This window comes from Rhinolophus hipposideros (assembly GCF_964194185.1).
Source record: "Rhinolophus hipposideros genome assembly, chromosome: 9".
Taxonomy (NCBI): domain Eukaryota; kingdom Metazoa; phylum Chordata; class Mammalia; order Chiroptera; family Rhinolophidae; genus Rhinolophus; species Rhinolophus hipposideros.
In genome coordinates this window covers 2,675,435-2,687,642 of record NC_138055.1, presented here as the reverse complement: position 1 = coordinate 2,687,642, position 12,208 = coordinate 2,675,435, and the positions used below count along the sequence as shown (strand labels likewise).

At 60.7% G+C, this 12,208-nt stretch overlaps 1 protein-coding gene across 1 annotated transcript in view; it reads left to right on the top strand.

Annotated features, from left to right (window-relative positions):
- The window catches only part of GRAMD4 (GRAM domain containing 4), a 41,965-nt gene that overhangs the window by 21,103 nt on the left and 8,654 nt on the right, over nt 1-12,208 (top strand). The window contains exons 3-12 of the mRNA XM_081060675.1: nt 204-324; nt 5,416-5,477; nt 7,550-7,682; nt 8,188-8,213; nt 8,707-8,798; nt 9,199-9,290; nt 10,291-10,339; nt 11,565-11,636; nt 11,980-12,023; nt 12,098-12,207. Of these exons, the coding sequence (XP_080916801.1) occupies nt 204-324; nt 5,416-5,477; nt 7,550-7,682; nt 8,188-8,213; nt 8,707-8,798; nt 9,199-9,290; nt 10,291-10,339; nt 11,565-11,636; nt 11,980-12,023; nt 12,098-12,207 (801 nt within the window). The remainder of the gene's footprint in view (nt 1-203; nt 325-5,415; nt 5,478-7,549; nt 7,683-8,187; nt 8,214-8,706; nt 8,799-9,198; nt 9,291-10,290; nt 10,340-11,564; nt 11,637-11,979; nt 12,024-12,097; nt 12,208) is intronic.

Below are 12,208 nucleotides of genomic sequence, written 5' to 3'. Positions count from 1 at the left end.
CCCAGATCTTGTCCCACCATTTGAGGGGAGCCCCGACTAATAGTCCCACGTGAGGAGGGCCCCCGGAGAGGAGCAGAAGAATTGTCACCTCCCATCAGCACAGACGCACCTTCAAGTGCTCGGAAGCCTTCCCTCAGCACCTGTGCGGTCGGAGGGGTGGATGGGCCCGCACTGTGGTCACATGGTGCTTGTCTCCCTCGCAGAGGAGGAGCTCCGGAAGCTGCGAGAAGAAACCAACTCGGAGATGCTACGGCAGGAGCTGGACCGGGAGCGGCAGCGCCGGATAGAGCTGGAGCAGAAGGTCCAGGAAGTGCTGAAGGCTAGGTGAGGAGGAGCGAGGGCCCGGAGGGGAGGAGCGAGGGCCCGGAGGGGAGGAGCGAGGGCCCGGAGGGGAGGAGCGAGGGCCCGGCGGGGAGGAGCGAGGGCCCGGCGGGGTGGAGCGAGGGCCCGGCGGGGTGGAGCGAGGGCCCGGCGGGGAGGAGCGAGGGCCCGGCGGGGAGGAGCGAGGGCCCGGCGGGCAGGAGCGAGGGCCCGGCGGGCAGGAGCGAGGGCCAGGCGGGGAGGAGCGAGGGCCAGGTGGGGAGGTATCTAGGCCAGATGAGGAGGTGTGAGGGCCAGGTGGAAGGTGCCCCAGGCCAAGTGAGGTGTGAGACCAAGTGAGATGTGAGGGCCAGGTGGGGAGGTGTGCAGGCCAGGTGGGGAGGTATCTAGGCCAGGTGAGGAGATGTGAGAGCCAGGTGAGGAGGTGTGAGGTGTCCAAGTCCAGGTGGGGAAGTATCTAGGCCAGGTGAGGAGGTATAAAAGCCAGGCAACATCATCCAGTCAGCACTGCTCTACCAGTGGGCCAAGGTCCCCAGTGCTGCTTAGAACCCTGAGGTGGGCCAGCCCTGCGAGTGCGCAGTCTCCACGCCCAGTGCTGGGTGGCTCCTGCTGGCCCTGCTTCTGTCCTCCTCCAGGGGGCAGGACTGCCCTTCACCTACTGTCTGTTCCCTTCCCTTCCTCATCCTTCCCGTCTTGGGAAATCTCATGTCCAGTCACCTCCTGGCTCAGGGGTAAAGGACCCAGTGACTGTCTTTATAGCAAGTGCCCAGCAGGGGCTCCTGAGTGCTGGGCGTCTGTTGGGTGGGGGTGCCCTTCCCAGGCTTTCTACAGCCCCTCCTGGACCCAGAGCATCTCGAGGGTCCAAGGCTAAGTGGTGATTAGGGGCCTGGCCCCACTTCTTGGGCTGAGTCCTGCTTGTGCCAGTTGTGAGCTGTAATCTCAGGAAAGTGCCATGTTCCTGGGCCTTGGGGCCTTTGGAAAATGGGGAGATAGCATTACGTGCTAGGAATGCCATAGGAAGAGTCGCAGCCGAGCCCTGGGCACCAAGTTCTGACCAGGAGCAGCCTCGCCGGGTGGGGGCACGAAGATGGAGTCAGCAGAGCCCCCAGGACCACCTCACGTTCCAACTCTTGGCTAGTAGATGCCCCCAGCTCCTCACAGGACCTTCCTAGGACCCTGAGCCCCACCCACCCTGCCTTTGTGCTTTCCCACACTCGCTGTGTCCTCCCCCACTCAGATACTTCCCTGCCCCTGAGCCGCTATCAGGACTCTGGGCACCCCTTCCTCCACACACTGCATGCAGCGACCTCTGGGTCTGCCTGCCACGGACGGTCACCCTCATTGCAGCAGGCTCCCTTCCTCCTAGGGGCGACAGGTACTGCCCCAGCCTCTGGAGGGACGTCCCACTGCAGGGTGCAGCTGTCCCTGAGCACATGGCCTCCTCCTGCACCCCACACCTCTGCCCACGTGAGCTCAGCCCCTGCCTCACAGAGCTGCCATCAAGAAGCGGGTCATTCCAGATAGATGTTTGCATGTTCCAAGAGCTGTTCTGTTCCGTTCCCCATAAAACCCCCGCAAGGCATTGTGTCCCTCTGCACTGGGTCTAAGCTGGCATGGCCTGGCAGGCGAGGCCTGGGAGCTGGGCTGCCAGTCTCCCTCCTCTCCGTTGCCCCCAACCCCTGCCCCCAGCACCCTTGCCCAGGCCCTCCCTGGCCTGAGTGAAGGGCCCTTTCCAGCTTGGGGTGCCTGCTGCTGCTGCTGAGACACCCCAACTAGAACTGGCTTCTCCATGGGGTGGCCGAGTGTCATTGTATTTGAATGTCATTGTCATTTTTGAGTGTTGGTCACTCTGAGGAGCCCACACCCTGGGGTGGTTGGTGCAGACCAAGCGCCCGGTGCTGCATGCCAGGTGCTGGCTTCCGCTTGGCTCTCGTCCATGCGGCCTCCGCTCTTAGGAACTGGTGGCATTTGGTTCTCTTTGGAGGAATGTCCTTTGGTCTCCTGCTCTGTGGCATTCAGGACAGCCCCTGTGTGCCTCCTGGCGGTTTTGAAGGAAGGCCACCATCCTGTCCCCCAGGTCAGCGTGGTCATTCTCCCGGGCTCCCCGTGGGTCACCCCGCTTTGCCCGCCCACCTTGGCTGCGAGGCTGGCATTCCTCCCCAGACCAGAAAGCAGTACATGGTCCTCAAGCAGTATTTTACCTGAGGCTGAACCTTCCTACGTGAAAACCTATGGACATTCAGAGATTCGCTTATGTTTAATTATGCTTGTGCAAAGAGGCACAGCCAGCCACCTAACCTGGGATGGACGCTGGGAGATCCGGCACTGCCACTGTCCCCAGGCGACTGGGCAGCCAGGGCTGGCCTCTCAGGGCACCTCACAGTGCTTCTGTCCGGTGTGTACGTGTGTTTATGTCCGGCTTTCTCTGGACGCTGTGCTTCCTCTGGTGGCATTGGGTGGCACCTGGGTGCCTGCTCTCTTTAGAGGGTTTGCGTCCTCTGTTTCCCACTCGGGGGTCTAATCCTCATCGTTTCACCAAAGCCCCTGGGTGCCCAGTCCTTCCTCGGTCAGTTCTGAGGAAGCAGAGTCTCCCATGGGTCTGCTTGGGGACTGGCTGGGGGGTGGGTGTTCCAGGAAAGGACCATCCATGCCAGGACTGAGGAAGCTGAGGGTCCCAGGGAGCATCCAGGGGACTCCCCCGCTCTTTGTGGGGGTAGGGTTAGGAACCCTTTGGAAACTGAGACCTGAAGGAGGAGAGGTGCAAGGAGAAGCAGGTTCCAGGGAAGTGACTTTCAGTTTTCTTGTCTTCCCGGCGCCCCTCTGGGGTGTCTGTGGCTGTCCAGGGTGGAGGGAGCCCTTCACACAGGCATGCACAAGCGCGTACACACACACTCTTACACACAAGCACCCCACGTGGCAGGTGAGCTGCCGAATTAAAACATGGTCGTTGTGTTTACACAAACCTCTATTTTGGTTTTTAAGAAAATTCCCAGGAAATCACCTCAGTGTAAGCTTACTTGTTGAGGCAAAGGCCTTCTCTGGTTATAGGGCCAAGAGCAATGCAGAAACAAAAGTGCCCCTTTTGATTTGGGCCAGCCTGTGGTCAGCCCCGCCCTTGGGTATTCCTGTTGGGGCCGCCCCTCCCGGGTGTGGGCTCCATGTGTGGGAACGAAATGGACCCTGGTGACCAGCTAGTGTTCCCAGCCTGGGGAGGGGTTGGCGGCAGAGTGGGTCTTAACGTGTACTCCTTGCTGGGCTGCGGTGTCTGCCCTGTGGCCTCGGGGCGTGGTGGGTCAGGGAAAATGAGACCTAAAAACAGTGGCAGTACATTCCACTCCAGACTTGTTTGGTGGCTCACGGAGCATGGGCGTAGGTTGTTCAGAAACACTTTGTGGACTCCACAGCTGTTAGGAAAGCGGGGACCTTTTTTCGGGTGAAGTGAGGTCACGTGGCGCTTGCTCTGTAAGGCCTGGGCACACCTGCTCTCCAGGAGCCGTGGGTGGGACGCCTGCTGGAGTGTGCCGGCCGGAACCCCTGCCACAGCGCCAGCCCTGTCTTCCTGTACGTTTTTAAACCATCCACTGCTGGCACACCATGCCATCCGTGTGTCTCCCACGTCCAGGGCACATTGCAGGCAGTTCTGGTATTCCATATTTGGGGCAACAAGAAGGAGGGAAAACTCCCTGCCACCTGGAACGGCTGCACTAAGTCTCCGCCCTTCGTCCCCTGAAGGCAGCTTGCAGCCATTAATAGCTAAATACCTGTGGCTTTCTAGCAGGTGATGGTGTGAGCGAGCACACAGCCAGACTCACCGTGCAGCAGCCCTCAGCAGGCACAGCACCTCAGGAAGCCCCCAGCAGCCTGCCAGGCCTTCCCGTGGCTGAGGCAGGGCCACGTCCTCACAGACACCCGTTTCTTAGTGCTTCTGGGTGAGCTGCCTCTTCCGGAACCCCCAGACCTGGTCAGGGCGTGTCCTGGTCCAGAGGCCTCGAGGGACTGGAGGGGGCCTGGCCATTTTAGGGGATCCTGGAGCCTCCTACGTGCCCTGGGCCCCGCCCTGTCCCAGGAATCCCTATTTAGTCAGTCGCTGCGGGCACAGGTCACTTGGGCAGCCTGGCCGCAGTAGCGGCCCCTCCTCCTGACCGTGGCTTCTTTCCCCGGGCTCCACCGCTGTCCGTTGCTTCGTGAGGCCGCAGGCATCATGTGTCCTGCTGGTTCTCCATGCTTCCTGCTCCAGGGTAGGACTTGGGCTTACGATCCCTCGCACTGCCGTGGCTCCTGCTGACGTTGGTGTGAATCACGCTGTGAACAGCAGAAAGCACACCCCTGCTCACTGATGCCGAGGGCACTGAGGCCTCCGGCCCTCCTCTCTCTGTCCTGGAGGCGCCCTCCGTACCCCACCAGCCCCCACCGAGGTTTGCCTGGGGCACCGCCTTTCCCACATCCTGGGGTCCCTGTTGGACCGGGAGGTCTGGGAACCACAGGAACAGTGGGGGGAGTCCATAGCCCAGGCCAGTGCAGAGTGAGGCAGGCGGGCGGGTCAGAGCATGGGGACGGCACCGCCTGAGGATGGGGGCCAGGCCAGCCGCTGGGGGCCAGCTCCATCAGGCTCTGGGGCTGACAGTGAGGTCGGTATTTGGATCTGGCAGCTTGGGGGGGGGGGGCGCCGAGGCAGGGTGGTCAGAAGTGGCTGGGTGCAGCTGGCCAGGGGAGGGAGCCACCCAGCCTGTGGCTTCACTGGTGCCTGGTAATTATGTTTGTTGTTAAATATCTTTGCATTAGCAGGCCGATTAATTAGCAGCGTAGAGCTATTTATTCTGAGCTTCACGATAGAGAAGCAAATGTGTGAAAATTAATAGGAAAGAAGAGTTGTATGTTTATGACACACGTATGTATCCGGTCATTAAAAAACAAAGTGTTCCTGTTACGATGCAGCTCTGTGTTGCCTGGCTATTGTCGTAACCGGCATTTGAGGGAGCCACCGAGCGGGAGCAAACACTTGTGTGCAGGACGGTCCCCCGTGAGCCCCAGAACTGCACAGCCCCGGCTCGCACCTGGTTTGAATTAACACAAGTCTTGCTCCTTCTCTTCAAGAGCTGAGGAGCAGACAGCACAGCAGCCTCCGAAAAGCCAGGCCCAGGTCACTAACGGAGCAGGTAGGCCCCAGCGGGTGCCGGCTGGGTGGTGGCGGTGGGTGCTGGTTCTGCCCGGGGCACCTGCTCATATCTGGAGATCTCCCACTGGAGCTGGCTTAGCGTCTCTAATTGTGCACTGCCAAAGCAAATGCAAGTCATTCCACAAAGTGTGACTGTTTCGCATAGACATCCAGCGCGTGTTTACTCAGCCCTTCCCCACACAGAAGTGGTGCCGTCATCACTGGCAGCCAGTTTCCAGTGGCTGGTCGTCCCGGCAAGGGGATGAGTGAGCAGCGGGGGCAGCCATGGTTGGCATGTGTACCAGCATGCCCCAAGTCAGGACCCAGAACCCTTTTCTCTGTACCTTTTGTTCCTGCCCCGAGCTGTATTCTATGTCTCACTCCACACTTTGCACTTTCTAAAATTCTTCCGAAGATGGTGTGGGGGGAAACTGGATTTTCCATCTGGCTCTCGAGGGGCTCGATCGAGATGGTCCCTGGTGCCCTCATCCTCGGCCCCAGGACCCCATCCTACAGGCTGACCACTCATGGGCAGCCCCCTGCCTGTGCCGTTGAAGCTCAGAGAGTTACCCCGGAAGGGTCTTAGATTTAAGCCCTGCCCAGTGTAAGGATGGGAAAGCAGGCCTGGGAGGGAAGGCCTCTCCCGGGGCAGCCTCTAGATCTCGGCCAGGTCAGGGCCTGCCCTGCTTACCTTCCATGCTCTCCTCCTCTGGGGTCCCGGTGCTGGACCCATAGGCCTGCTGGTTGGGGAGCAGGATTGGTGGCTACATCCTGAAGGGCCTAGTCTCCTGTGTCCTTGTGTCCTTGGGCTCCAGGGCCAGTGGCCCAGGACCCAAGCCGGGAGCAGCAGAGGAGAGCCCAGGACCCTATAGTGCGTGGCGGTGATGAACCTCCTACAGAAGTGGGTCATGTCACAGGAGTGTAGCATGCAAGACCCTAACGCCCTGGGTCCTGCGGCTGAGTCCGTCCTGAGGGCCGTGGTTCCATGAAACGGTGGGCTCTGTGGGAGGTGGAGGGAGAGAAGGAAGGACCCCACCAAGTGTGGCCCCAGGGTGGGGGAGGTGGGGACAGGCTCTGTGTGGGTGCGGGGGGCGGTCCTGCAGCAAAGGCCTCAGGACCGCCTGAAACCTGACTGCTCAGAGCTGGCCTGACCGAGACCTGGGGGTCGGCAAACCACAGCCCCCAGTCTGCTTTTACGTTTTTTAACGTTTTTACATTTTTTAATGGTTGAAAAACATCAGAGAGTATCTCATGGCGTGTGAACGTTGCATGCATTTTACATTTCAGCATACATAAGTAGTTTTCGTGGGAACACAGCACTCCCATTCTGTCACCCCTGTCCACAGCTGTTCTTGAGAGAGCGAAGCAGTCAGAGCATTGACTAGCTTGTTGACCCCACCTCTCACCCTAAAAACCCTGTCATGTGAGAGCCCCTCTGTGCCTGGTGGACTCTGGGCATCTGTGCGGGAAGGAGCAGGCAGCCGTGACCGGCTCCCCGTGTCCTAATGGGGGGCGGACAGCGCCCCCTGCAGGCGGCGTGACACCTGCCTTCTGAAGGGACATATTTTGCTCTGTACACACGTGCTCACGTTCCACGAGGTTCATCCTGGTTTTCTGAGTCTGTGATGTGGGTGACTTTCTAAAGGCCTTGGCTGTGGGTGAGCAGAGGCCACTTCACCCACTGGGGCCCCCATCAGGACACAGTCCCCCGCATACATGCCCACTGGCTGGTACGCAGGGCCCTGGGCAGTGAGCCCACCCAGCCACTTCCCCGCAGACCAGTGCACCCAGGAAGAGAGAGGCTGTTGCACACCCACGTGTGCTGAGAGCTGCCTGGACGGCGCCTGCTTGGAGACAGCCTCCGGCGTCCCGGGTTGGGTTGACACAGAGGCCCTGTGTGGTCTCCAAGGGCTGAGTGTGCGCCTTGTGGTAGAAGCAGGTAGGGCTCCATTTTCCAAGGCCGAGCCCTTCACAAGTGGGTGTGGACCTCCACCCACCGGTGGCGAGCCCCACCCTGCCCTCTGCAAGCCCCCTGGGCCCCTGCCCTCCCCAGACTCGCGCCTGTCCCCGCAGACCGGCGGAGCCAGGGGCTGTGCCCCCGCGTGCAGAAGTGGTTCTTTGAGAAGTTCGGGGAGTACGTGGAGGACTTCCGGTTCCAGCCTGAGGAGAGCACCGTGGAGACGGAGGAGCCCCTCAGCGCCCGCAGGTGGGGCCCTCGGGGGGCCCAGGCCAGTGTCACAGTGAAGCCGTGAAGTGGGCTGCAGGAGCCCCTGGCCCGACTGCCATGTCGAGCACAGGCTTTCAGGGTGGCGGCGTCCCCCACTTGGTGGTCTCGCCTGTGTTTTGTGACAAACGCTGTGTGGCGATGGTGGGCTTAGGGCGGAGTGCCCACTGCCCGGGCCTTCCTCGTGGAGTCACGCGCCTGCTTGGTAAACTTTGGTGATCTTGTAGGCCCCTGGGTCCCGAGGGTGCCAGACAGGCCAGGCCCCTGCTCTCAAAGGCTCAGGTTCCTGGGGAATGTGGGCAGGAGATGAGGGACGTTTCCATAGGCAAGACCCTGTCCAGAGTAGGGAGGTTCAGTGAGGCCCATCCCGGCGTGTGGCTCCTGCATGCAGGGTCACCTGTGTGCCCAGTGTGCCAGCAGAGCACTGTAGGCACGGGCTAGGGGAACACAGTGGCGGGTGAGTCACCTCCCTCTCCCTGTCTTTTAGGTTAACTGAAAACATGAGGCGACTAAGTAAGTACTGAGCCTGGGGGGGAGGGGGGTGCTGGCTGATAGTTGTGGGTGGGGCCAGCCAGCAGGGGCTCTGGGACCTTGCACTGAACTGGACGTCTTTCTAGAAAGACGTTTTTCAGTAATTCCCACTCCAGCCTTCCTCTTGAGGCTGTTGGAAGTATGTCCCAGGCCCACCCCTTCCATCTGTCCCTCCAGGGAACATGTGGAACAGTGGTGCTTTCCCAGATAGCAGCCAGGGCTCAGGGGATGTAAACAGGCTTCCCAGGCCTCGTGCTGTGTGCTGGCACAGCTGTGGGGTGGGGGCATTTCCCTGCGGGGCAGCCGAGAGCCCAGGCAGCGCTGGCCCGGGGGTCAGGCGTACCCGGAGCCTGTGTGTTTGCGGTCTGCTTTGCCCGTTTTGGTTACCTCTCTGCTGGTGTGGCCAGCCTGACCCCCCAGGTGTGCCTGAGGGCAGGTGAGCACTGGCCTGACCATGCCATCATTCTGTCCCCAGAGCGTGGCGCCAAGCCTGTCACCAACTTTGTGAAGAACCTCTCTGCCTTATCTGACTGGTACTCCGTCTACACATCTGCCATTGCCTTCACTGTGAGTGCTCCCGGGGGGTGGGGGGAGTGCATCCTCCTGAGGTTGCCCAAGGGACTCACCCTGGCTTTGCAGGACAGCCCAGGGATGCAGTGCACTTAGCCTCAGTTTCCCCAGCTGTGAAGTGGGCATGGCGATGGGTGGTGGGAGATCAGACGAGGGCCTTGTGTGTGGCCCAGGGCCGGCCGCAGGGCTCGGCCTGCACAGAGACGTCCCGCAGCAGTGTTCTCGCCACATGTTGGTGTGCTTTCCGGGGTGGTCAGGGAGGGGGCGGCAGGGAGGCGTTCCTGCCACCAGGCACGGGCGGACCTGCATCCCTGAGCCTCTGGAGTGCGGCCTGCCGGCGGCCGGCCCCGTGCGCCGTGCCGTTCCTCACCGTCCCCCACCTCTCTCCCACCTGTAGGTCTATATGAACGCCGTGTGGCATGGCTGGGCCATCCCCATGTTCCTATTTCTAGCGATTCTGAGGTTGTCTCTCAATTACCTCATAGCCCGGTAAGTGAGCTGGTGTGTCATGCGTGTGGCTGTGCTGTCCCCCTGTGCCACACACACCTGTGACACATGCCTGGCTGGCTGTGCCTCACGCATTGGCGTCTGGGGGGTTGTCCTCTGACAGGCTCCCGAACGCCCCCGGAGGAGGATACCCACCCCCACACTGTTTGCTGCAGCTGCTGTGGGTAGTCCCCAAACGCCTGTGTGGCCATGGGTGCCGCCCTCAGGGCTACTCTGGTCCTCCTTCGATGGGCTCCGTTTTGGCAGGAAGGCTCCCCTCAAACCTCCGGGAAGACAGCTCAGGGCCGTTGAGGGAGCTGAGAAGGCTCTGTGCCCTGGGAAGTAGCCGCTGGCATTCGTGTGACACTGAGCTCTGGGTGCTGCCTGCCCACTTTGTGTTCTCTGAGCACCCTCTTGAGGCCGTGGGGCTCCGTTGGGAAGCCAGCACTCTTGGGGAGAACCCCTGTGTTCCCAGGCCGCCGGGGCTATCTGAGCCGACAGTCACCCTCACAGAGTCACCCTTCCTCCCACGGGGCCTGAGAGCCGTGCGTTCCGTGTTGCATACTTTTACACACTCATTTTTCCAGGTGCCTTCCTCTGCCTCCTCAGGCTGGTTCATTTGAAATGTGTTTCATAGAAAACAAAATGTTTAAATACTGTGAGGGGCCGCCATGCCCAGACGAGACTCGTGCAAGACTCATCAGCCAAAGGATGGCTGCTGTTGTGTCACTGGCTTGTTTCAAAGGACTTCTTGCACCGTCACTTTTGGGGGCTTTAAATATGTCCCCCGCAGGAAAACCCCCTGGGGAGGACTGGGGAGGGTGACCTGAGTCCACAGCAGGGAGGGGCCCTGGTGGTCTCCGAGGTGAATGGCAGGGACTCCTGCAGCCCCTTCTGTGCACGTTTCCGGGCGCTCCTTCCTGGGGGGAGCTCAGGGCCTGGCATGTGATGTCAGCCCTGAGACGGCGCGGTCAGATTGGTGTGTGTTGTCTCCGTTTGCCAGGGGCTGGAGGATACAGTGGAGCATTGTGCCCGAGGTGTCCGAGGTGGTGGTAAGTCCTGGGAGGGCAAGGTCTTGTCCGTTTCCACTGGGTTGGGCCTCGACCTGGGTCCTCTGAGGTCCCCCGAGGCCTTCAGGTGCAGCTGTATGGGCGTCCCCCGGGAGCCCTGCCTGCCCAGGAGAGGTTGGGGGGGGTGGAGGCCAGCCATGCCCCAGCCTGGAGCCGTGGGCAGCTGCACGCTGACCCTCACCAGCTGACACCTGCAGAGCCCCTCACTGGCCCAGGCTTGGCTGCGTGGGAAGAGGTGGACCTGCCCTGCTCTGTCCTGCTGACCCCTTCCAGCGGGATGGGATGTGGGGGGTCCAGCAAGGGGGCCACTCTCACCCCTCAGAGTGCCCTGTAGAGGGGGTGAGCAGTGAGCTGAACAGTGGACCTGGAGAGCACGGTCAGCTATGACTGTAGCCGCCTCCAGCCCGCTGCCTGACTTTGCAGATAAAGTTTGAGTCCCACGCAACCATGCCCATTCATTTCCACGTGCTGTGGCTGCTTTGGGACTGTAACAGCCAAGTTGACTAGCTATGACGAATACCCTGTGTTCGTCACCCAGGCCCGCAGACCCATAGGTGTTTACCATCTGGCCTGTTACAGAAAAAAGCTTGGTGACCTTGCTCCAGAGGGGGACTCTGGACCCTGGGGCAGAACCACTAGGTACGGGCGGGAGGCCTCTTAGTGCCTCCATGAGGCTCGTCAGATGTTTGAGCACCTACTATGTGCATGGAGCACACAGTAGGGGTGCTGAATTGTGGTCATGCCTGTAGGACACCCTAGGGGTCAGGGAGAGCATCTGGGTGCACACTTGCACCTGCCTGGCCCAGTCCCCAGGAATCCCTCAGGAGGTCTTTGTTCAATGACCTCAGATAAGCAGGGTAAGGTGAGGTCCCCCCCTTGCCTCAGTTTCTCTGCCTGTAAAGTGAGGTGGGGGGACTGCATGGTTTCAGGTACACCTTCGAAGGTGAGTTGGAGCCGTAGCCCTGCCAGCTGTGGGGATGCCTGCTGCCCACCCACCCACTCAGGTGCCAAGGAGGGGTGTCCACCAGAACAGCTGCCTCGTTTACCCCCTCATGCTGGGTTTCCCAGGAACGTCTGTCCCTTTGGATGTGTGGGGACAGCAGAGTGACCCAGGTCCTGGGGCTGGGAGGCCTCTGTTCCTTTTTCGTCAGTAATTTCTTTGAACTGTTAAATTTCAGTGGAAATTCTCTTTCCCCTTTGACTGAAGGAGCTGCCAAAGGAAGACCTGACCGTATCCGAGAAATTCCAGCTCGTGCTGGACGTTGCCCAGAAGGCCCAGGTACTGTGCTGGGCTCTGGCCCCGTCCATTGGGCAAGTCTGACAGTGGCGCCTGGTGGTGGGAGCCATTCCCAGCCAGGAGGACCCAGCCAGCTCCTGGGAGAGGCACAGAATGGGGTCCATTGTCACCATCAGCGTGTTCACCCACGATTCAGAACAGACCCATCACCCCATCCTCAGCCTGGAGCGTCGGGCAGGACCACGGGGCATTTGGTGCCGGGTGTGGTCTGAAGGGGAATGCATGTCTCTGGGCAGCCCGTGAACCTGAATTTAGGGCCTCCCAGCTCTGCCGTGTGGACCGACAGCCTGGGGTCTGTCGTAACCACAGATGCTTCTTCACACAGAACCTCTTTGGCAAGATGGCTGACATCCTGGAAAAGATCAAGAAGTAAGTCCTGGTCCCCAGCTGGCCGCGCCTGGGTGAGGCCCCGCCGCCCAGCTGAGCTCCCGTCTCCCTTCCAGCCTGTTCATGTGGGTGCAGCCTGAGATCACGCAGAAGCTGTACGTCGCGCTGTGGGCCGCCTTCCTGGCTTCCTGCTTCTTCCCCTACCGCCTGGTGGGCCTTGCCTTGGG